The sequence below is a fragment of the Brugia malayi genome, assembly GCF_000002995.4.
Source record: "Brugia malayi strain FR3 genome assembly, contig: Bm_v4_ChrX_scaffold_001, whole genome shotgun sequence".
In the NCBI taxonomy this organism is placed as follows: domain Eukaryota; kingdom Metazoa; phylum Nematoda; class Chromadorea; order Rhabditida; family Onchocercidae; genus Brugia; species Brugia malayi.
Window position 1 is genome coordinate 7,551,982 of NW_025062479.1, and position 23,318 is coordinate 7,575,299.

A 23,318-nucleotide genomic window follows, 5' to 3' on the forward strand; every position below is an offset into this window, starting at 1 on the left:
GTTCTAAACCTTTAAATCCATTTCAGCATTGCGAAAGGAAATGCTTGAAGCCACATTTTGTCGCGAAATCTTGATCGACGCCTCACAATATGAAAGAAAAAACAAAGTTGGCAAAAGACATTATACATCTCATGCCAATTTCTGACCTTCTTCCCTACCCTCATGTTCCATATGTCATGTCGTCCACTTCACTTTTGTTTTTGAGCAAAACATAAACAACGATTTATTCATTATTGAACATTCTGCTTGATAAACCGTCTTTCAAACGATAATAGAATGTCAGTTTGAATACAGCTTCTTTTGCTTTTTTAAAATCGTTTGTTTCAATGCTGTTCGCAAATTCTCTTCCTAACAAATGAATCTTAATTTTCACTTCATCCAACAACGTATTCAGTTCATTCGTATCATTGCTTATTACTACCAGTTCATTTAGTTCCATCATTTCTATCAAGAAATCTTTGTTATCCACTGCATCTAGAAATGGTACCACCGGTTATCGAATTTATAACTGATGAAAACAAATTTAAACCTTCGGAAGTCTTTCTTGGATTTCAAGAAAACACATGACTTGGCAAGTCACTGCACAAGATCTGGGAAATTGTTATAAGATTATAAGTGAAGATCGAATCCTTTAATATTAATCAAAACGAATTTAACAAAGTTAAATTACCTTTGTCATCCAATGGCTCTCCTTTCAATGTGAGTAGGTATTTCGCCCTTTCCAACGGCTCGGTCAATGTTTTATACGCTTCATTGAGATATCGTGAGCAATTTTCAGATATTTCTTTCTCCTTCTGCAAAATGATTAATGAAATGTTATGAACACAAGACGATAGAATTTACAACTAGTCTATGAATTTTAGAAAAGAGGAAATCAAAGCAAATGCCAAAATTTCAACGAAACTGATAGGGATTCTTACCGGACTTGAATAAACCTGATCACAATCATTTTAATCAACATTATCTACTTTTATAAATATCATGTATATAAAAAATTTTAATCAACATTATCTACTTTTATAAATATTATAAATATTCTTACTTTTATAAATATCATGTATATAAAAAATTTTAATCAACATTATCTACTTTTATAAATATTATAAATATTCTTACTTTTATAAATATCATACAAACAAATTAATTTATCGAAATCCACAATGAGTTCTCAGAAATGAATAAAAGTAACAATGTTTCTCACAAAATACGACTTAAAAATGTTACTTGTGAACATTTCGAAAATTTGTCAGGATGAACAAATGACTGCAATTTGAGAAAATTTATCTTCAATAAAGAAAGATCAACGTTAAATCTTGGAAGTAGACCCAAATAATCGAAATAATTTCTATCTTCAACTGGTTGTATAGCTGAACACAGTGGGCAGAACAACTTTTCCTGTAACAAGCAATATCCACTTTAGAGACGTAAAATGATATAGGCGAATTATTACACTAAACCGTTATAAAATTCTTTAGTTCAACAGATCATCCTGGTAAACTGAATAATGTTTTGAAATTGCACTACAACAAAAGCGAATCAAAAAGGAATTTCATTCAAGTAGACAAACAATAACAAAAATAAGTAAATTGGTCTCTGATTTATGTAATTACCAATGATTGCTTGTCCATGATCAAAATAACAAAAAAATAAAATGAAACAGCATAAGTAAGTGAGCGGAAAGCTATGAACAATTAAAAAATCTACACATTAAGAATATCCCAACAGCAAATTAAAATCTCCCTACACGTTAAGAATATCTTCGCTTGGCCAGTGATTTTTAAAAAATGGAAACGTACCTTTAAACACTCAATAGCTTTACGACATTTCCAACAATCCAAAGTGTCAGTGTACTTTTTTTTGATTTTACTGGAAACAAAAACAAGCTGCTATTTGACGGTTTGAATACGGGCTTGTATAGCCAATTTAAATTTTTTAATAATAAACAGTTATCCATAAAACGAAAAGTCACACTCACCAAAAAGTACGTGAGGGGACAACTAGCCGAAATAAATTCATTTTCAGAAAAGCTAAACTCACAAGTTTAGTCTTTTTTTCGAAGCGAAACTTGACTAATAACGTTTCAGTGGCACTGAAAAAAGAGATATGGAGACAGTGGTTTAAAAATGAACCACCAACTATGAGCCCCAAAAATATAGAACGCTAGAAGGATAAGAGTTTGAAATATACCCAGGAAAAATCTATCAATCTTCAGGACAGTGGGATTTTCATCTCGACTAAATCTTAAGTACTACACCTTAAAATATTTTTCGTTACCACATATATCACTTCAAACTTTCTTTGAAAAGTAATGGCTATGCTAACTAAACATTAAAAATTTCGAAAGACTCCAATTCCTGGTTCGCACATTAACGAAACATAATCAAAATTAACAACCGGTAAGGATGCAGTGCCCTGCTATTTTGGTCGCAATCAAAATGGGAGATCAATAGACTTCATTTTTTTATAGAATTTTATTTTATAAATGGTTCAAAAAGCAATAAAGTTTAATAAGTGGTTCGCAAAAGGGTATGAAATTGATAAGTGCTTTGTTAAACAGCATGAAATTAAAATTTAAACTACGTAGATAAAAACAAGGAAAACTGAACATATTTGAACGACAACATTATGATAAATGAAAGCAACCGCACAAGAGAATAACATAGATACCCCAGAGATCAACAAAACAAAAGAAGCAACTAGGAAAATCACTTGTTCGCATAATTGACATACATCGATTGCGAAGGCGTTATCTTAAAGTTGTTCAAACCAGAACGAGCTGACGTTGCTTCGGCTTCCGTCTCAAATTCAACAAATGCAATATCTGGCCTATTCGGTATACGTCTGATGTCTTTCAGACCAGGGTAACTGTAAAAAAAAGGAAGAGAACTTATTTCAAATACTGCACTTCAAATTAATGTTAATTGAGAGCATTAATGAAACAATTCAATTCATGCAACACAATACTAATACTTCCCAATAACAAACAAACCAAATAAGCACAGCAAGAACTGCTCTGTTGTACTGCATTTTTTCAAAATCAAAGAATTGGATCATGGAAAGATTATGACTAAAACTTACGGATTGAAAAGAAGGGAAAGCATTTGCTCTGTTGTTTCTTCAGGCAGATTTGTGCAAAAGAGGATTTTATTTGGAGGATTTGCTTTTTCCGGAAGCTCAGTTTTACCAGTAGCGATTTTGTCCATACGCATCTACATGAAATTAAGTGCAGTAGACTTATATTATATATATATGTACATATATATATCAACGAAACTCTACCTTCTTATTCTCTTTTACATGGCTTGTTTTTTTCCGTTTTTCTCCAGCAGCTTGTTTAGCAAGAAGATGCTTTTTTGGACGATCAATATACGTACCCTTCGCTTTCGCAATAACGTCAGAATCTTCGCGCGCAAATTGTATGCGCTGCAAAATGAAATATTTTAAGTATTCTGGTACTTAAACTATATTCATTAAAGGACTACAATGTTTGAAGATGGGGAGTGACAAACGATTTACTATCGTGATGTTAAAACAGAAAAACCACAGATGAAAAAAATTGCAAAAATTAAATCAGAACGTCATGTAGATATAAGAAATACTGATGATACGTAGAAGATACGTAGAAGGTCCTAATATAGGAAGTCAGGCCTACCATAGGCTTATCATAAAACGGGAAGCCTTGCATTGCACGCAGGGCGTTCGTTGCTGAACTTATTTCTTTGAATATTACATGTGCCTGCAGAAATGTATTTGCTTATTGCATATATAAGCGAACAGGTGAAGGTGAGCTATAAGATATTAACATATTCGCATTTTAATACATAATTGCGATTGTACATATAAACACATAAAATGAAAGGATCAGAACAAAACATCTCGCATATATATATATATATATATATAATAGGGTTTGAACTATCTTTAAAGCGTAAAAATACACTAAGAATAAAACAAACCTGCCCACGCATCTTCAATGTTTTGAATGCCATTATATCAATGATCTGCCCGAACTGAGAAAAAATTGCATAAAGAGCCTTCTTGAGCTCTGAAAAAAGTATACTTTACTAATCTCATAGCACAAAATTTATGTTATAGTAAATGTAAATTACCTCTTCAATGAAAACTTCCAAGACATCTCACACTGCTTTCATTCAGCTTGCGCACATCAGAACTACAACGGAAGAGCTATTCAAAGGGCCGAACCTACCTTCCTTTTTCGTTTTTTCATTAAGATTGTTGATATAAATAGTGTGGTTTGGCTTTACATCCATGACGAATGTACCTGGAACCAATAAAGTCATAATAACATCAAAGAAATACGTCATTGACTCCTCACACCCAAACCACGAATGAAGCTTATTCCAGCCAGGTTAAAGTCTTTAACAATCCGGAGTGGTAAAACGCAGCCGATGATTTCACCATCTCCAACGAAGTTATGGGAACGTACTCTCGCTATGAAACTCACTGATCTTATGACCCACATTACCAAATAACACTAAGTAGCCGTCTTCAAATAGACTTTCTGGAGAAATTTTCGTTTATGCGATATTCTACATTTATGTATCATCCTAGTCCTAGTCAGATCTCTTGCACAACCGCTAGTCAACTACTTGGTATTGCCTTTTTTCAAGATTATACTATCGAGCATCTGGAAACCCTTCTTCCAAAAAAGAATTTCAGCCATTTGTCCAGCACTTCATCCCGCCTGCATATGAACAGTATACAATACAATTTCGTCAGCTTACCTGGAAGTCAAAAGTTCTGATTACTATTACAAAATGGAAGTAGTCATTACTGCGCACTTAGAAAAATGACAATTCTTCGTGCAAGCCGAAAGTTGTCGCTTTGAGAAAATCAATTTCATTTCGAGGCTACATATTGTCCACGATTTTTGCAATAGGGCCAAACATGAGACTTTATTTAGGGATTGCACTCATGGCTGATATTGTTCCAGGTGCTGAATTAAATTAGACTGAAGTGGAGGAGTACGGCGCTTTTATTGAGGACGCATTGTTTTTCCGACAAGGCAATCTGAATATTGTATCTCTTCCTAACAACGTGTGAAAGTTCCATGTACCAACTGCAGGAATGAAACTGGTTAGTGAAAGATCGGGAAATAACAGTCCAGTTGTTTCAAATTTCCAAATCCCGAACACCTGCAGTTGACCCGCTGAGACCTGCCAAGTATGCTTTTCACATTTATTCGTCTAATGTTAATCTACTTTTATTTCTGTTTGTTTAGCCAAAGTGGACACATGTTTTTTGGGGTGCCAGTTTCTGGTGTTATCCATTATACGTTCTTGTCAATTTACATCGCGTGGAAGTTGTAAAATATGACATATATGGGAATTTAATACAAGACACGGTAAGCACACGATTCATCTTTGGTCCAGCTCTTGAATTTTCAAACATATGACTTAGTAACTCAAGCCTTGTCATGCGAAAGACTGACCATATACCAATTGTATGCATTTGTCCCACATTTCAGAGGACACGTTTAACCTGTTCGATATTATTTGTACATCATTCCAATCTATTTCAGGCAGTAGCGGAATATTGGTGGCGTTACCCAGCTAGAAAAAAGGATCGGCAATAGCTGCCTACTCCTAGACTATAAAAATGCACGTGGTCCAATATTCACATAACTCGTTATGTAGAAGGTGTAACATGCCTTGAAATTTCCAAGTCTCCGCAATCTACATTCGTCCTGTATAATTCGTATCAATAAATTTTCATACCACAGTAACTGTTTTCATTATTCATCAAACCCTTTAAATGTTATTCGGAATCTATTGTAAGCCAAAATGATCAGAACTTCCTCTACTTAAATATGCAAGCTCACATCCGGTGATAGAACGTCTTAGTTTCCTGCTGTTAGCTGCAATTACGAACTCATTATCAAGGCAGCGTCACCAAACAAAAGAACAAAATCCACACTGATACAAATACAAAATAGCACAGTTTTCAAATATTGTGGTGAATAAAAATGTCCAGACTCCAAACTGTTATCATTAAATGACAGATTCCTTCCGCAAAAACACTTCTTAAAATTTGACAGTTTTAACTTGGAACAAAAATGCAACCTTTTCCTGAATCAGGCTTGCATACAAAACACCATGATATTGAACATACAAACAATAACATGAAACGTACAAACACATCGCAGATGGAAATCGAAAATAATATAGCTTATACACAATAGGAGATGTATAAAATCAATATATCAGCAATAAAAATACTCCAAAATACACTTGAGAAAATTGGTGAATAGTGACATTTAAACAACTGATCCTATAGGGTTATCCATAAAATAATTCTCACGTCAAACAACAAATGTCACAAATGAATGATTTTGATTCTCGCAGCGGAAAAACGGACGTATTGTCAATAGTTCAATAACAAAACTTCATTTGAAACACACAACTGTAAAATGAAATAGGTAGAGAGAATAACAAATTTCCTGACCAAATGAATTCCATTTTGTTCAGCCACAAATATTTTCGACATTATTCCGATCAGCGAAACCACTCACCCTCAACTGATATGCAGGTAACTGCTGCACAGATAAGTAACAGGATATTGAGGCATGACGGGAAGCAAAATCAGAAAAAGTAATATTTCTTTTCAAGCACACCGGATACCGAATAATAATCCCTCAGCTCGAAAAGATACCAACCGATGTCTCTCTGGCCTGAACAGTCTGCGACCCAAAAAGTTAAACCTTCCTTGCTCCTAAAAATATTTCAGTTAAAGAAAACCCTTAGTTTCACAGTCGGTTATTGAACTAAATGTTCAAAGCATATAAAGTTAAAAATATACAACCGAGGAGGGAATCAAAATGTGTTTTTCGCGACATTGTTCTAGTCCCAATTCCAAGTAAATGAACTAAAGCTATCAGGTCTGATAAAACCGGACCAGTCAACAAAGCTGGCATCCAACAAACATCTCGTCAGGATTTTGATCAAGAAAAAAAAATGCTAAAAAAGCATGAAACCCTCGAGTGAATGACTACAAGTGAATCACAGACACTTAACTATCTGTTGATTTCAACTCGGCAAAATTCCTGTTGTATAACTGTGTTTTAGTAAGCATGGAGATAGTTTAATAATATTAAAAAAAAAAAAAAAAAAAAAACTATCGGAAACACAATTACACAAGGCATTCATGGGAAAAATAAAGCAACACTAATGCATTATCAATTTGAATTTTGCCATATAAAAGGAGTGCATAATCAAAACTGTTAACAACATGCTGAGAACAAAAAAAGCACAAATGGCGTTTTCTGTTAATGATAGCTGCTGCTTCAGGTGCTTTGGTGAAACACAACGTTAATTAATAAGAACACACTTCCATTGCCAAAAAACGTTAGACAAGTCTGCGCAAACTTAGAATTCGAGTGCCACTAAACCATATTTAACACGACTGTCTCTATGTCATCAATTTCAAATTCCTTACATTCGAAAATCTTCCTAACATTTTCCGAGACAATTTTTAGATATAGCAAATATGAAAGCTACAAAATAAATATTACATAACTACTACAGGAATCATTAGTTCTATCTAAACATATAAAACTACTGATTCATTAATCTGATTTTACCAAGCAAATTAGTCCTAATTTCTAATATGCTCAGCTCAGACTACGCGTACTTACCTAAGAAATTTAAAACTAACCCTCACAAGAAGTTTTTGGGATAAACAAACCTGCTGCATAAGTTGCCTGTTCTGGTCGACTCCGTAAAGCATAACCCCGAGCTGCGAATTGTGTTTTTCATAGAAGTAAATGTTACAATACTTAACTTTTTCTCGCCTCATCGTCCAGTATTGTTTTTTCCAATCAGACAGCGAGTTAAAACGAAGTACTGCAATCATGTACATCCTTCTAAGCCTTCAAGATTTTATCATACACTTTTTTGTGATGAATCACTTGATCGAAAACATCGGTGCAATTCATGCATGACATTTTTATTTTCGTTAGTTCCAATTATTAACACTCGAAATTTCGAGATAATCTGTCCAGATCTGGTCCAAAATTTCCCCAAATCTTCGTTTCTGTCTTTAGTACTTATCTCCCGTCAGATCAAGACGAAAAATCTGCGAGCAAAAAAATCGGTTAGCACATAAACAAAATAACTGAACAGAAAGTAATTGCGTCGTAGAAGGAATCTATATTTTTAAACTGTGTCCCGACCTCAAAAAACATGCAAATTAAACTTGTGAGAGAATTAAAGACAAAGTAGGTTTGTCAGATATCAAATCCAACTTTACTATGCATATTTGTTTCCCAGAAATATGAGGAACAAAAAGCATGCAACAGGCCATGAATTCGACAAGCTAAGCATGGGCACAGCAACACACAACTGGCTAATAAGCAAAGCTGAATCTTCCAACATGTTTCCAACAATTTCCAACAACTTCCAACATCAAAGCAATGTTCACATATCTAAGGTAAATGGAGTGAATTCTAAACAAATCAAAATTACCCGATGTTGAGCTAACTGCACTGTTCAAAACGGAATTTTGAGTAGGATTTTTAGGATGTACGGTGTTCAAATGTACTTCGAGTTTGCTGTAGCTACTGCACTTGAAGGCACAAACATCGCAGCTGTACATAATCTCAGCAGAACATAATTTTACTTGATGATCCGTTACCAAATGTTGCAACATATTGAATGCATACTGCTGGAAAGAGTTTAATGTTTATATCAGTTAAAAAAGATGCTAAAAAAGCAATAAATGATGTTTAATGAAAAAACTATCGATTCAAATTTAAACAACGGAAACAAGGTTGAGTACTGAGGAACAGATATTACCTTGCCACAATGCTTGCAACGCCCACCATCTTCTTTTTTCTGCGCTTTTGTTAAGAGATCAGAAGTGACAAGGCCATGTGCCATGACAAGATGTCGTTCCAGTCCTTCATATGTCCAGAATCTATCACGACAACGACTACATGCCAATGGTGCACCCTGAAACAGATTATAATGAAATATATGCGATGAATAAAAACAAAAGATTGAAGGAGGAAAATAGATATATTTTTGTGCAAACTGGGAACAACAGATTGTATTCATTGTGTTATGAAATGCTTGTTTACCTGCTGCATATCAGCTGATGTTTTCCCACGCATCTGTTTGTGAAAGAGTTGTAAATGTGTCAGATATCGATCCCTATCTTGGACATTCTGATCACAGATTTCACAAACATTGTTGTTATGTCCAGAGGATACAACTCCACCTAATTGTGTACGAGATGCTGGAACCTACAAACAAAAAACTACTGATTTTGTCCATGGTGCATGGCACTCCATCCGAATACCCTGACTTGAAACTTCACTCGCCTAAAAAAGTGGATGAAGCACATATATTAAGATGGTTCGTTACAAAGATTCTGAAAAATATAAGCTCCTACGTTGCAATTCAGACATTCTCACAATTTAGCACTTCAAATGAGAGCAACGATTGCTCCAAACTCTCTTTTAGGAATATTGAATACGTTTTATTAAAACCCCATCTTTTTTCATACTTAGCTTGAGAAAATTTCCAAATTATTTTGATAAACACAAAAAATCTCTCGTCAGAAAGAAAGTTAGACCGAACAACATAGATAAAGACCATGAGGGTTCTGCACTAAAAATGCTTCGCAATAAATTTATGATAACACATAACATTAAGATAATGTTCAGCTTTCTTTATATGTAGCACAAGCAACAAGCTTTGACTACTATAATATAAACAAAACTATATGATATTAACTTGCACATGTCATCAGAAATCATATAAAAAAAATACTTGCGGTGGTGCTCTAATACGTCCAGCAAGTGAAGCGGCTGTGTGTTGGGCCACAGTTGGTCCACGGATTCCGGTAGCCACTCCGCGTTGGGCGAATAAAGACAACCCCGGAGTACGCATTCCGCTAACAGCAGCACGCTGCAACTGTTGCTGCATTGCTAAAAAATATCACAGTTTATGGTTAAGGGCTTTGAGAATCTACTTAAAACTGAAAATTGACAACTAGATCTTTTTCGAATAAAACTGGAAGACAACAAATGATCACATACAACTCTTTTATTTCTAACACTGATCGGAAATCACATATTTCGTTACCTGCCAAGAGACTTGGATTTCCTATTAACGAAGACATCTTTGCCTGCTGCTGCTGATGAGCTACCGCTTGTGCTGCCCTTATCCTTTGCTATAAATTCTTTTAAATTATCGAACACAACCAAATACGAACGTTAAAACAACACTACTAGTATTTGGTTTCACACTACATATATTCCCAAAACTGAAAAACATGAATAACTGAAAAGCAAGATGCATTTATGCTTTGAAAATGCAAAAACGAAACTAAAACCTCAACTTTTAAATAGTACCTGTTGTAAAAGGAGTGCAGCTTGCTGCTGCTGTGCTGCCAAAAGTGCTGAATTAGTTACAGCAGTCTGACTACGTCGTTGTTGTAATTGTTGTTGCTGCTGCTGCGCCAGTTGCGCACGTTGCAGTTTCTAAAATGAATTCAAGAGTAGTTAATGGGGATAAGACTCCATCCTTAAGTTTCAGAAGATATGTAGAAACAATGAAAGCAGCTTCGTCATATTTCCGCGAATAAAAAAATCAATAAACAAACCTCTACTTGCTGTCGTTGCGCCACTTGTTGTTGCTGTAATATTGTTGGATCAACTGGAGGTTTATCCCATAACCAATGATTGATGGCACTGACATCCTGTGGATGCTTTGGTGCCATTATTAGGCTGGAATACAAGTTGGATTGAGGTTAGAAGTTTATGAAACCATCACGCAGACTATCAAATTAGCTAACTCATTCACACATGCAAGATGGAAACCGCTATTTTCTTTCATATCTTGCCATAAAAATTTAGGGTATTTATTTGTACGGTGAATCCATAACTTGCACTCACCGAACTCTATTCAGATCTCTACGACACATTTTCAGATGCTGGTCTCGTTGTCCTTTGTACATGAAATCTTCGTTACAACATGGACAAGGGTTTCGAGGAATAGCTTCTTCTTTTCCAGCTACCAAATCATGTTCCCTTCTGAACTTGACATAATCGTATTAAAATTGTTTAGTAATCTAGAAAATAACCAGAGACCATTTATGCCACAAGATAAGCAAGATGAACAAAAAACCTACAGATAATGCTGTGAAATCATATTTTCATTGGTAAAGAATTCAGGACATAGTGCACATTGGTATTTCCTGCCATCAAAGTGTGGTGTTTGACGATGCACCGAAAGAATGATTCGTGATTCGGTTCGGAAGTTGCAGAGCTGACAAGTATACTGTTTCAGTTTATAGGGTTCATTTTTCTTTCGCAAGGCTTCCCACACTGGTTTAAGCTGTTGTGCAACCTCAAACAGGACTTATATGTTTTAGGAGATTTTTAATTAAAGAAATAGATGATATAAATTTAACTAAGGAATAAAAAATAGGAACAAAAAGATAAAAAATTAAAGAACAAAATAAAAAACTTAAAGATATACACATAAAGGATATAATTAAAGATAATAATCTTCTACATGCTGCAAAGGAACTGATGAAGAAACTGAATCCAAACCATGGACTTCAACGCAAGAAAAAAGCAAGCAATAATTAAAATTATGGAATGAAAATTATAGGAAACATAAGAACCTGCTTATACGTTTCCATATTTTTCGGAGTTTCAGGCAAATTTTTTGCATGGACGATGTCAGAATATGTAGATTCCTGGACAAGATCTTGTCCAATGTCCATCAACAACTTCGTCATATGAGGAGCGGGATGCCCCAATTTCAACAAATGTCGTTCGCGTTTTTCAGCTTCAGAAAGCTTTGGCCTTTCGTCACCGAACATCCGTCCGATTACTTTTGATAAAGGTGCATCAGGATCATGTTCGATCAGCAAATCGACAACCTAAGAACAATTTATTAGCCTCTACGCGTTAAATATCCGGATGATTTTGAACTCATTTTAGCATTTCAATTTCACTTAAAAGCGGATGACTTTCAAAATACAAAGATGTTGTTAAATTTTTTGCACAGAAATGTTGAAAGATACCTGCGATGGCGGGAAACTAATGGTGTTTGGCAACACCAGCTGTTTATCCAGTATAAGTTTTCGAACTGACAGAGGTTCACGTTGCACTTGAATATTAATGGCTCCTAATAATGCATCCAACACTTTCCTGCATAGAAAATGCAGAAAGAATACTAAAGACACAACATCTCATGATCTCTGACTTTCATTGGATCTATTCCTAAACCAAATACACCACTATATTAAGGATCTTTTGCCCATAAATCACTCCCATTTACCATAGAACTACCAAAATTTTCGCGTGATCAACGATGAAAGAAATATGCCTTACCACTTATCGTCGTCTCACAGAACTTGCTCACCTTTCAATATTCGCATTCTTCTCGATTGCATCTTTGACATAAGCCTCTAACTTGTTCAATAAAGCTTCACCACTGGTCAATTCTGGTTTCTTCTCTCCCGCCTAAAATGTATATCATTTAAAATCTTGCAAAACAAAATTTATTTTTTGTTTACTCATAACATAATATGCAGCTCTGAGAAAAATGCAACTGAACCTGAGTGTCTGGATCATCTGGCACTGGTGATTTTGCTTTTTTCTTCTTTGCAGGTGGCTCACCACTTGAATCAGGTTCATCATGGTCGTCATCTAGCTCTGCAAAATTAATTTAATCGTGGCAACAAAGTAGTCCAATAATCTAATCTTTTCCAAAGAAAGCCCAGCAAGCCTTAAAAAAGCTATAGAAATGCATTCATAGATTTTGGGCAATAAAGAGTGGTACACAAAAAGGAGTCAGCACTGACAGAAAATATGGCTGACAAAAAAAGTATGAAATTGAAATACGAGACTTCATACACTTCAATAAGGATAACACTTTCTTTTATAAATATTAATCAGTTAAGACTTCAAGAATTAACACTGCTTACCTATGCATTCCACAGGTGTCGATTTATTACTACTTTCTATGAACACTGCTGTCTTACCATTTCCTTTATTTCCACAAGGCTCGTTTTCAATTACAATGTCATTTTCCATCGTATCTAACCCATTAGAATCTGTAAAGTACCTACCAATTTCTCAGAATGAAATCAAACTATCTCATTAAAGCGTATATGATTAACTAAGAAAAAAAAGTCTATAAGTGCTCATCAATATAAATTACGAGAAACCGACCAAAATTTCACATTTGAAAATGATCCTAAAACATACCCTTTTCATCAACGTTGTCAATACAACCATTTTCACCGGAGAAAGTTGGTCTCGTGCAATCTCCATTATTCCTGTCATCCCGATGCTGCTCTTCATCGTTTACAATCTTTTCATTAACCCAGACACCATTTCTGATAGCTTCTATTGATTTATCCACATAATTCCTTGAAATATTATCTGAGATCGAATTGTTTTGAGCCTTCTTCAGCGATGTCTGCAAGACAGAAGTGGATGAAGTTATCATGGACGGGTCAAAAAAAGATCACAAAAGAACATCTCGCACAACTGCAAGTCAACTTAATTAAGTGACTTATTAATTAACCAACTGACTTACCAATTAAGCTGTCAATTTAAATTAACTTATTACAAGTTAAATCAACTTATTGATGATAAGAAAGACATAGAAGACGTTCCATTTATAGATCAGGAATGTTGACGTGTTTCGAAAATTTAAAAACTACTTGTAAAGTAGAATCCATATCAACACCAACTGACGTATGCACTTCGTTCTCAGTCACTTTACAATTGTTAGCCATCGACTCATCGTCCAAAGTAATCATTTTGCACCATGCACTGCGAAAACAGAACGGTTGAAGAAGCACCAACTGAAAATAAACATCCTATATTTAAAATACGTCAGTTAGAAAAGGGAATAGTACCTCGCGAAGAATAACGTCCTAGGAAACACATTGGGAAAATGAAAAACAGAAGGACAAGAAATGAAGCAGTGAATTTTTGTTGAACTGAATGACAGACAAATCAGTTATAAGTCATGACCAGAAACAAAAGTCAGTACCGCATCCAACAGTTGAAGATTGAGTTGAAATCATCAATATTCAATTCATTTCTAGAAAGCGACCCCCTTAAGTCCAGTATTTGCCTCGCAGAAAAGAAGTACTGCAAAAGCGATACCCCATTACGGAGATTGGATGAACGAAGAATATCCCAAACACCTGAAAACGAAGATCAAGGTCCATCCGAAATATTTATGTCTCTACGATCACTCAATACCATTCCTGTATTTCTGTATAAGATGACAGTGTGATATACAACTCAACTTTACTTTCCAGTTCACGTCCATGTCAAAAGTGAATAAAATCCAAAAGATACGGGAACTTCCTCAGTAGGGTTTTAAAATAATAGCTGTGCAGTGGGACAGATATGTAATGGATGTCCCAGCGTCAACTGAATTTAATACTCTTATCTGGAACAGAACCGGAATTCCATGAACATAGCAAAATACTGTCAGTACAGTCTAGTGTGGAAGTATACAAAACGTGGTTTAACAGTAACAGAACCGAAAGACGAAAATTGTTAATAAGGGTCCCGGTCAGCGTTCGCAATCCGTTCAGTTTCGGTGGGTTACAGCTGCCGCGTGCGAATTCAGGCAGTTGCCGCATGCGAGAGCGTTCACATATCGATCGATCCCAGAGCAACATGTACCCCTTCACCACAATATATATTGACGGTGGCGGTCCACGTCAACTCAACACCAAAACCCACTCGACAGCATTTAAAGAGAAGGAACCTAACCGTGATTAACTGGAAATCCTCGGCGTAGGGAAGGAAGAGGCAATCAATCCCTTCACGAAAAACTTATATATTCGAAATACTTATTGAAGATAAAAGGAGGAAACAGTCTTCGAAATTATCAGGTTTGCACCCAATGCACCAACCTCCTCAGCAGGAGGCATCTTTCAGCCTCAAATTCATGGACTTTAAAACAAATCGGATGGAGATATTTTCCAGATGAGGTAAGACCTGTACAGAGCAGATACCTTTCCAGATCTGAATTTGGAAATGTCTATAAATTTTGTTTGTACAATGATTTGGAAATTCTGTCACAATATTCTCGAAGAATAAAACAGAGTCGCTTGGGAAAACGAACACTGGAAAATTATTGTTTACAACTCTTCAGGGCTGTCAGCAGTCTTTTGCATCATAGGCTTCAGCGGAATCATTATCAACTTATCTATTGGCACACACTTTAATAAGGGCTAAATCACATCTAAACATCTGAAACATAATTTTAAGATCCGCAGTATTTCATCTGTAGGAAACTTTTGAATTAAAGCTGACATCAGGACTCAGTGAACATCAGCCTACTTCACTATTTCAACCAATATTCTCACATTCTAAGAAAAAAAGAGAAGGACCGGTATCTCCATTAAACTCCTCCAGCTCTTTTAGAAATCCCAATAATGGTTACAATTCAGATTGTTCAACTAATAAAGTTAATACTGTGTTTTCCATAACAGAATAAAATAGGCCAAAAATTTCCAACTAATATGCAGGTTTCAACTGCCTTTTTCACTCACTCCTACGCTAGTTAAGCGCTGGAAATGGGGGTAGTACGCAAAAATTCCAAAGGGATTTATTCGTGCTACATAGTGCACCCGACAAGCTCTGTTGGCGCTCACTGGTAATATTCAAATTTCAAACACTAACGTGACACCTTTGAAACCAGAGACAAGTAACGGAAAGTCCTATATTTCATTTAGTATCCTATCACATAAATACACATACACACAACCATATATGCACTTCAGAACTTTTAAATTTTGTCCGCAGCAAAGCCGTGACCCTTTAACCTTCAATGGATATCCCTCCCGATCTCGTTCAATTATACCAGTTCTAAGCTATTTTTTCATGAAATATTTCCTCACCTGTAGCTAGAAATGGGAACTTTTGAGCTTCCCTAAACTTACAGAGTCGAACAATAAAATCACGAATTGTAACTACACCCTAAAAGCTCAGTGAAAAACAAACTATTGAAATGTGTACTTACGTGACCTGTCGTCCACCTTACGCTACGTGACCTAACTTCGTAATATACCCAACTCTTACATTTATATACACCACTTCCCCAAGCATACGGCAACATACATAAAATAACAAACATCGGTACCGACCTATCTACCGACTGACCAAACAGACACAAACAACGCTTGAACAATTGATGTCGGTCGTGCCACACCACTTCTTTCGTCGCGTCGTCGCGCGGCAACAAGTTATCAGTATTGAAATAGTTATGAATGTCCTGGATAGCAAAGGAAGCACAGCTGATGGTCACTGGTCGTGTTCCACAATTGTGGCATAGTGCTCTCTCCAAATTATGGCCAAAGATAAGGGAGTCCGTATAACAGCAGAAGCAGTGCTTTAATAGGCATTATCTGATTTCCGAAAATACTTAAAAGTCCGGAACTCAGACTTCGAAGATGCAGTTAATGTTCCATTTAAAAGGTCGCCAAAACGGACTTGTATGAGAGACTACCTACTACCTGAATTGAACCCTGAAATCTTGCGCAGCTCCAGAAGCCAAGATCGCAGTCGCGCTACGGGCTCAAACTTTCAAATTGCTTTGTGGCGCGCAACAGAGAAAGAATCAATGAGGATATATTGTAACCGGAGATGTGACACTATAGCCCTAATATATAACAATACATTAATATACGCTGATCGCTCAAAAAATTAAACAGTTGAAGGAGTTTTCTCAGGACGATACGATATGTTCTCCCAGTCACAAGCTGTAAGTTAAGGAAGAACTGCAGGTAAACATGACATCATTAGTTCTTAATTCATACTAAAATTTGACATTTCTTTTGTCAAATTAAGCTAAGGTTTCCAGCAGCATGTAAAGTTATTACAGTGGTTAGCGCGTTCGATAATAAGCGGAATTCGCCAGCCGCGATGTTCTACTATTCCGAGAGCCAAAAATTTCTTGTGCATTCTTTAAAATCAACAGTCACCAAATACTTTGAAACTATCTCATATTAAGGCAAGAATAGATACGAGGAAGCGGATGACATACTGGTATACAGCGGGGTAACTGCAGTCGATTATAATGCGATATGTTGTCCAACACAGCAATGTATAAGCGGATACACAAAGGTTGTAATAAGAGAAATGGGGTACGGTGAGCTTATGCATGTGTTATAGGAAGAGCAAGAAAGAGACAGGAGGGGTGAGATAGAACTTCAAATCGAAAAATGAGAATTTTCCATTCCGAAAAAATTACTACTAGACAAGGCTCACTACAATTAACGTGACTAGTAATCAACTGTAGCAGATATTCTTTATGTGCTAGGAATATGAGTCAGTATTGTTCGATTCATGCTTATATGTTAAATATTTCGAGAGACAGTAAATAGACATTTTTTTCTATTCGAAATCAGAATTTTAAACTAATGTAAGTATAGAAGCATACCACCACAGTTGATTCAATAAAAGTAAAAACAATCATGGTCATCGCTCAACATATTGAAACACATAACATTCCCACATCCACAATCTTTTAATCGTCAGTTGTCTCATATCTTTTGCGTTTATATTATTTACAAAAGTTTCGCATGACATCAATCTATAAGATGGCCTATATGGGATGATTTAACTGTTCTGATATATTAAGCAAATAGACGTTACAAGATAGCAGGAGTACGAGTTGCATTACAATCAACAAAAGGTCATGCTAAGCAACTGGGCGGTTGTGGATAGCGTAGAAATCATCTAGAAAAAGCACAACTTTATTTATATGTAAACTTTTAGACGATGATAGCGCAATGTTTCCTTCATGTGGGAGACTGCTTATCAAGCAAAAGCGATCATGAGCTTTCGTAAGATTACAAACTTTTAAGAATTCATTTTAATATGACTGCTGGTTGACCATCAGTGGTAAAGTGCATATATTGCATCGTTCAAAAATGCTTCGGTGAATGCCAGTGGAATTTGTATGAAACTTCATGTCTCTAAATAACCAGACACCATCAAGTTTCCTTCCAGTAACAACTGTTTTTGCGTCAATAATTTCTTTAATAAGCTACAATAACTTAGAAATCTATTTGAGACATTACGGCCGCTCCAGAAATGATGGGGTACATTAATCTGCAATGTCTGTTAAGTTCTTGCAGTGCAAGTTATGTTTCTACTTATCAAGGGAATATATGATACAAGCGTCCATTAAGGCTCAACATTTGCCACTTTCAAATGAACGATAGCCTATTTAAAACAGCACCAAACCTTGCTTACATTTCAGTACGTCCTGACGCTACTTCTTCCAACCACACGTTGTATTATTTTGCTGAGTCAATCTGAACAATTTTCCCTCTGAAGTGGTATTACATTCCAATATGTACAACGGTCCTAACGAGAATTGGCCATTGGCCAAATTTTTTGTACGAATAAAGCTTGGATTTTAGTTGGGTGGATAGCAGTGTGTATTAATGTGGCTTGCTTGTCGTTGCAGGTGTATAGATTTGGTATTCAGGCGTCACACACACAGCCAATGGGCACTTTAGAACGATTAGAAAGATCATGAAATATAGGAGAATAGAGAGTTCGCATTTGTCGAGATCGCCTAGTTCTTCACTGCCGTACAAGCTCTCTCGAATTCCGGATGACAGATCCGAGCAACTTATGAACGGTGAGCTCTTTCGTTTCCTTCATTTTCACTGTTGTTGCTGCTTCATCATCCACTAGAGTTATTCTACTGATAATATGGCGCTTCACTTTTCATAATTTAAGACCGTCTTGTCGTGCGAGGTTTTCTTCTCTATCTCAACCATAGTCATCGTTTTAAAGCAGGTCAGGATCGTCATTAACGTATGAAGTTTTTTGGTAAAGATATATATTGATCGTATAAATCCGTTGTGGGCAGGATCATTATAAACTGTGCTGAACTTCAGGCAGTCGTATTAGCCTACCTCGTTATTTATTGATCACATTTGAGAATTGTTTTAGTTTCCAGATTCTGACTACATGGTTCATTTTTTTTCTTTGTTTACAGGCGCATTATCTCCCTTACATACAAGACGTGGACCTCTGAATGATTTGGTGACGCCAACGCCAGATTTTGCCGAATTTGATTGTGTGCGTGAATGTCCCAAACTGCTAGCCGTAACAAGTGATGGAGACTGCCAGAATGTTGCAGTTGCATTCTCTGACTTGGTCTTTTCTTAACTTTATAAAGTCATTTAGTCCTGCTGTTGCCACTAGGATAAATTTAACATAAAACTTCTGTTTTAGTGTATAACCACAGACGTGGTCCATGCAACGGTAAAAGTACCTAAATTTTTCATACCGCTGGTTACAGCTAATTTCAGGACAAATTACAAATAGAGTTGGAGCAAATACTGGTGCACACGACTGATCATCAAAAAAAAATTTATGGAGAGATTACTTTCTTGACTACTGGCGATTACCCTTCTGATGATATCTCCATCAGGCTCATGCCTGTATATGAGCTTAAAACTTCGGAACCTCTACCCAGCTGCAGTAAAGAAATTGAGAGAGAACCGTGAGTTAGTTTTTGAGGTGATTTGCTTAACAGTAACTCAGATTTTTCAAAAAATTTTTCCTTTTATTACTTTTAACAAAGATATCTGTTATTGCATGACTATGTCAATTTTTTTCTCTATTCAGAATAGTGGAAGATTCGTGTATGGATGGTGAAATAAATTGGCTGGATGAAGGTTTTGATGTTTGGCCACCAGTCAATTTGTCCCAAAAATTCTGGGTTTTCGCTCGCGAATATCTTGATCCCGTAGATGAAGAATACTTGCATCAGTGGTGGTTAAGTATTGTTCAGCTTTTTAAGAATGATAGTGTCTCGAAGTTGCAGTCTGGTTTATGTCCAGGTAATTGGGCTTGTGTCTTTATTTCAGGATGACTATAAAAACAGTGTTTAACTACGTTGTCCTTCCATAGATATATTGGAATTTTGGATATCAAAGGTGCCAAGGTAATGTTGCATTAAGGAAGCGTAGTTGCAAAGATATTTTTGGATCTGAAACAATAGGGAATTCTACACTTGAGATTCTTGAGAATTTTCGCTTACTGTTTGCTATTACAATATTTGCTAGAAAGAGCGAATGTATAGCTGCAGAAATGGAAAAATGAGTCACTGGTAAGCCGAGTGATGAAAGTTTGTGGATCAGATGAATATTGTTCAGCCTGTCATTGTCAAGTATTTCGGAAATTTTAAAAGTAAATATAACTTTACTTTTTATTACAGTGACAGCAAAGAAAAGTAATTGTTGTGACGCCGTACTGCACGATGGTAAAGCCAGCTCTCTACCTTCTTTTTCGAAATGGTGTGCTCCCGCATCACTTCACTGGAATAAGTAATGATGCTTAGCTTTTTAGATTCTGAGACATTGAATTCATTACCATATTTGGTTTTGAATTTCGAAGAAATATATACATTTTTGAGTTGCAGTTACAATGGATTTAAGTAGTTTTATGTTTCTACTCATACTTACTTCCAGGTCTTTCATAGTGAGTAAAAATATCGCCTCACCCGCAAGGTTAAAACTGTTTAACAGTGACTCATCGCCACCGCCGAATAAAATAGCACGGTAATTGATATAAACAGATTTCTTGGAAGAGGAAATTTTGATCAGTCTTGTTTGTTCATTATTACAATATTCCTTTAGATTTGAAAAAAAACCGTCGTCACAATCACCAAGGAAAACTACATCATTGCTCAATGATCTCATCAGCGCGTATGTCAGTGAGAGAATTGGTAACTTAGGTAATCATTACAATGGTGTGCTTCCGAAATTGGATAAAAAAAGCTGCCCTCCTAGTAAGACCTATGTTTATATTTTGGGAAAACTACTGTAATGTAAGATTAATGCATTAAAGATGGTAGTACAAGGAAGATCTTATTTGGATTTTAATCAGTCATATTTGTTCAAGTACTTCCCATTTATTTTTAGAAGAGTTTCACATTTTAGAGAAAGATTCGTTCTCACTGGTTCAGCTTGAAACTAACGACTGGTTAATCAAAAATGAAGGAGCTGAAAGGGAGGATGCATTTCCAGTCGCTCATCTTAATGGCCTAAATTATGGAGGAAATGTTGCAGCCAATTGTGGAGACACATTAGAAATGCTAAATTGTGCTTTAGCCGATTACCTCCGTAGATTTGGTAATAAACTGTCTATCAGTTTTTCTAGAGATTCAAATAGGGCATTTCTTTTATATAATTTAGTAAATTTAATGAATAAGCTCTTAAACTTTCAGATGAAGAGCCTGATGTAAACAAATGCAGCAAAGTTATCCAAGAAATCGGACCAGAAGGTGTGGAAGAGTTAGTTAGGAAATCTCCATCCGGCAAAAAAGATTACAGTGAGGTTAGCAGCTTCATTTTATGACGAGATACTTGATTGGTTAAGATATTTTATTTATTAGATTTTGTTTTGTGGATTTTGATCATCATATTTTCTAATACAGGATGAAGTATCTGCAGCCTTAAAGAAATTGCAAACGGAGCTTACTGAAAAAGAGATATCGTGGCGTAATGTGGTTGCTAAAATTTGGCATCGTTTACTCGCGGAGTATTTGCGCATGAAGTTAGAGCAAGCACTTGACAAAGCAGATCAGGACGTTAGCTTTTCCATCTTGTAAAGGCTTTAATTTTATCTAGTCTTTTAAATAGTTTTGGTTGCTGTAGCATCTGATTATCAATTACTTTAATTATTCTTTGTTGTTTAGTTCTCATCTTTTAGTATTTTTTCAAAGCGTCCTAAGTACTTGACATATGTAACGAATTTTCTAGATGTTTGAAATATATGACAAATATTATTCCGAATTTCCAAGACGACGACCAATGAATGAACAGGAAAGGGAGGAATGTCGATGTGTTTTTCAACGAAGGAATGCTGTAGCCCAGGCGTATTACGGCAAAAAATATTCTTTAAACAAATGGAGTAAGCATTAGGATTTAATTAGAATTTTCAGCAGAAAATAACACCAATTTAACTAGTGTCATACTGTACCGTGTCTTCATTAATTTCGGTTTTATTGTACCCTCAAGCCACAGCTTCCCAAACTCTGCTTTTTTCTTTGGTTTTTGTCACTATTGAAACTGCCACTTGACAAGGTAAATGTGCTGTGGTTTCTGTACTTCAGTACACATTGTAGGTAAGTTTTATTTATTATGGTGCATGCGTAATTTATCAGTGGTATCAAATACATACGATAATATGTTTGAAATGCGAAGTTTTGTCCCTTATTGCAGTTAGTTGCGATGCATGTCCCAATCTTGTGAAGAAATTTTCGTCCCTTTAGATGTGGTTAGAGCAAATGAAGTAATAATTCCTCTTTCTTCCTTGTTTGTACGTAGTCCTTCCGTTAGCTATTTTATCTGTAGTTAGGTGATTGCCCTTGATTTATTTTATAACATTTTTCATCCTTTTTTTTTTTTGGATTATTTATGAAAAATTTCTTAAACTTTTGTGTAGTAAATAAACGAAATTTTCAGATAAGATAGGTTGTGTCAAGGATCTGAAATTCGACATATGTCCGAAAAACAAGGGTCTGGATAGAAATAACGATTATAAAATATGTCTTATAAATAATGTCGAGTTCTGCAGTGAGTATGAAATTGGAAGTTAGAGGAAATTTCTGTTCAGGCTTTCTCCTGTGAAATTTGAAAAGTGTTGAGCTAGGGTTAATTAGTGCTCTGTCGTAGATCAATTGGCAATCTAGTGAGAACCGTATATTTCCGTGGGCATGTTCAATGCTTGGAATAATTCGAAATTAAGCACATTATCCATAAAAACTTGTGAGAGACTCCAGAAAATACATATTAATCGCTATAATTTGTTAGTATCATGGTTTCAGAAAATAGATCTTGAATCGAGTAGTAATAAAAATTAAGATTGAAATTATATTCAAATTGCATGTTCATGGTGCTTGCTGATGCGATTAACACTGTAAAGAAATTGGTTCATCTCATGAACTTTCTGAAACTTGATCAATAATTTTTTAACTGATTTCTACTACCTCGACATGCTATTCATGATGAATGCATTTTTGTGCAAGGCTTAAGAGTTCTTTTTTTTTTTTTTTGGTATTATGCAAAAACTTGTGGAGGCATGGATGTGAGTAGGTGAATTTCGATGTAGCTTTCTAGTTTGAGGAGTAAGGAGAGCACAACATCAGAAGAGTTAGGCGCAAAGGTTGTATTGCAAATGTTGTATTTCAAAAGTTCTATTGAAAGTTTGTATTGCAAATGTATCTCTATCCAGGATTGTAAATTATGCATTATTGTTTTGCCCAGTTAAGTGCTCG

At 35.7% G+C, this 23,318-nt stretch overlaps 5 protein-coding genes across 7 annotated transcripts; 2 read left to right on the plus strand and 3 right to left on the minus strand.

The window, feature by feature from the left end:
* Nucleotides 1-223: 223 nt before the first annotated feature.
* Nucleotides 224-1,871, minus strand: Bma-dnj-15 (Uncharacterized protein; the record flags this gene model as incomplete). Its single annotated transcript, XM_043073996.1, has 4 exons — nucleotides 224-456; nucleotides 671-794; nucleotides 1,225-1,367; nucleotides 1,793-1,871. Coding segments are annotated over 4 exons (579 nt in total), but the record flags the coding sequence as incomplete, so codon positions are not given.
* Nucleotides 1,872-2,705: 834 nt separating this feature from the next.
* Nucleotides 2,706-4,271, minus strand: Bm4907 (Uncharacterized protein; the record flags this gene model as incomplete). 2 transcript variants are annotated; one of them, XM_001898968.2, is made up of 6 exons in its annotated part: nucleotides 2,706-2,865; nucleotides 3,079-3,209; nucleotides 3,280-3,423; nucleotides 3,653-3,736; nucleotides 3,957-4,045; nucleotides 4,208-4,271. In XM_001898968.2, the coding sequence occupies 6 exons, from the start codon at nucleotides 4,269-4,271 to the stop codon at nucleotides 2,706-2,708; spliced, it is 672 nt and encodes a 223-aa protein (XP_001899003.2). The 2 variants fall into 2 exon arrangements, with proteins under 2 accessions (XP_001899003.2, XP_042929931.1); XM_043073997.1 differs by lacking the exon at nucleotides 4,208-4,271 and having other exon boundaries at nucleotides 3,957-3,989.
* Nucleotides 4,272-5,088: 817 nt separating this feature from the next.
* Bm427 (Uncharacterized protein) lies at nucleotides 5,089-5,596 on the plus strand (the record flags this gene model as incomplete). Its single annotated transcript, XM_043073998.1, has 3 exons — nucleotides 5,089-5,097; nucleotides 5,243-5,365; nucleotides 5,543-5,596. 3 exons carry the CDS (start codon nucleotides 5,089-5,091, stop codon nucleotides 5,594-5,596), a joined length of 186 nt encoding a protein of 61 aa, XP_042929932.1.
* A 1,006-nt stretch (nucleotides 5,597-6,602) lies between these two features.
* Bm5093 (Uncharacterized protein) lies at nucleotides 6,603-13,806 on the minus strand (the record flags this gene model as incomplete). Of its 2 annotated transcripts, XM_043073999.1 has the most annotated exons (18): nucleotides 6,603-6,732; nucleotides 6,855-6,927; nucleotides 8,484-8,682; nucleotides 8,814-8,969; nucleotides 9,098-9,262; nucleotides 9,792-9,949; nucleotides 10,107-10,194; nucleotides 10,376-10,504; nucleotides 10,627-10,750; nucleotides 10,919-11,056; nucleotides 11,155-11,372; nucleotides 11,653-11,913; nucleotides 12,058-12,184; nucleotides 12,399-12,499; nucleotides 12,594-12,691; nucleotides 12,964-13,092; nucleotides 13,247-13,460; nucleotides 13,708-13,806. In XM_043073999.1, 18 exons carry the CDS (start codon nucleotides 13,804-13,806, stop codon nucleotides 6,603-6,605), a joined length of 2,607 nt encoding a protein of 868 aa, XP_042929933.1. The 2 variants fall into 2 exon arrangements, with proteins under 2 accessions (XP_042929933.1, XP_042929934.1); XM_043074000.1 differs by lacking the exon at nucleotides 12,964-13,092.
* A 4,750-nt stretch (nucleotides 13,807-18,556) lies between these two features.
* On the plus strand, nucleotides 18,557-22,640 carry Bm4614 (Uncharacterized protein; the record flags this gene model as incomplete). Its single annotated transcript, XM_043074001.1, has 12 exons — nucleotides 18,557-18,665; nucleotides 19,029-19,189; nucleotides 19,345-19,538; nucleotides 19,664-19,878; nucleotides 20,256-20,364; nucleotides 20,509-20,598; nucleotides 20,677-20,774; nucleotides 20,980-21,171; nucleotides 21,267-21,376; nucleotides 21,477-21,629; nucleotides 21,802-21,952; nucleotides 22,507-22,640. 12 exons carry the CDS (start codon nucleotides 18,557-18,559, stop codon nucleotides 22,638-22,640), a joined length of 1,716 nt encoding a protein of 571 aa, XP_042929935.1.
* Between the last annotated feature and the right edge of the window lie 678 nt (nucleotides 22,641-23,318).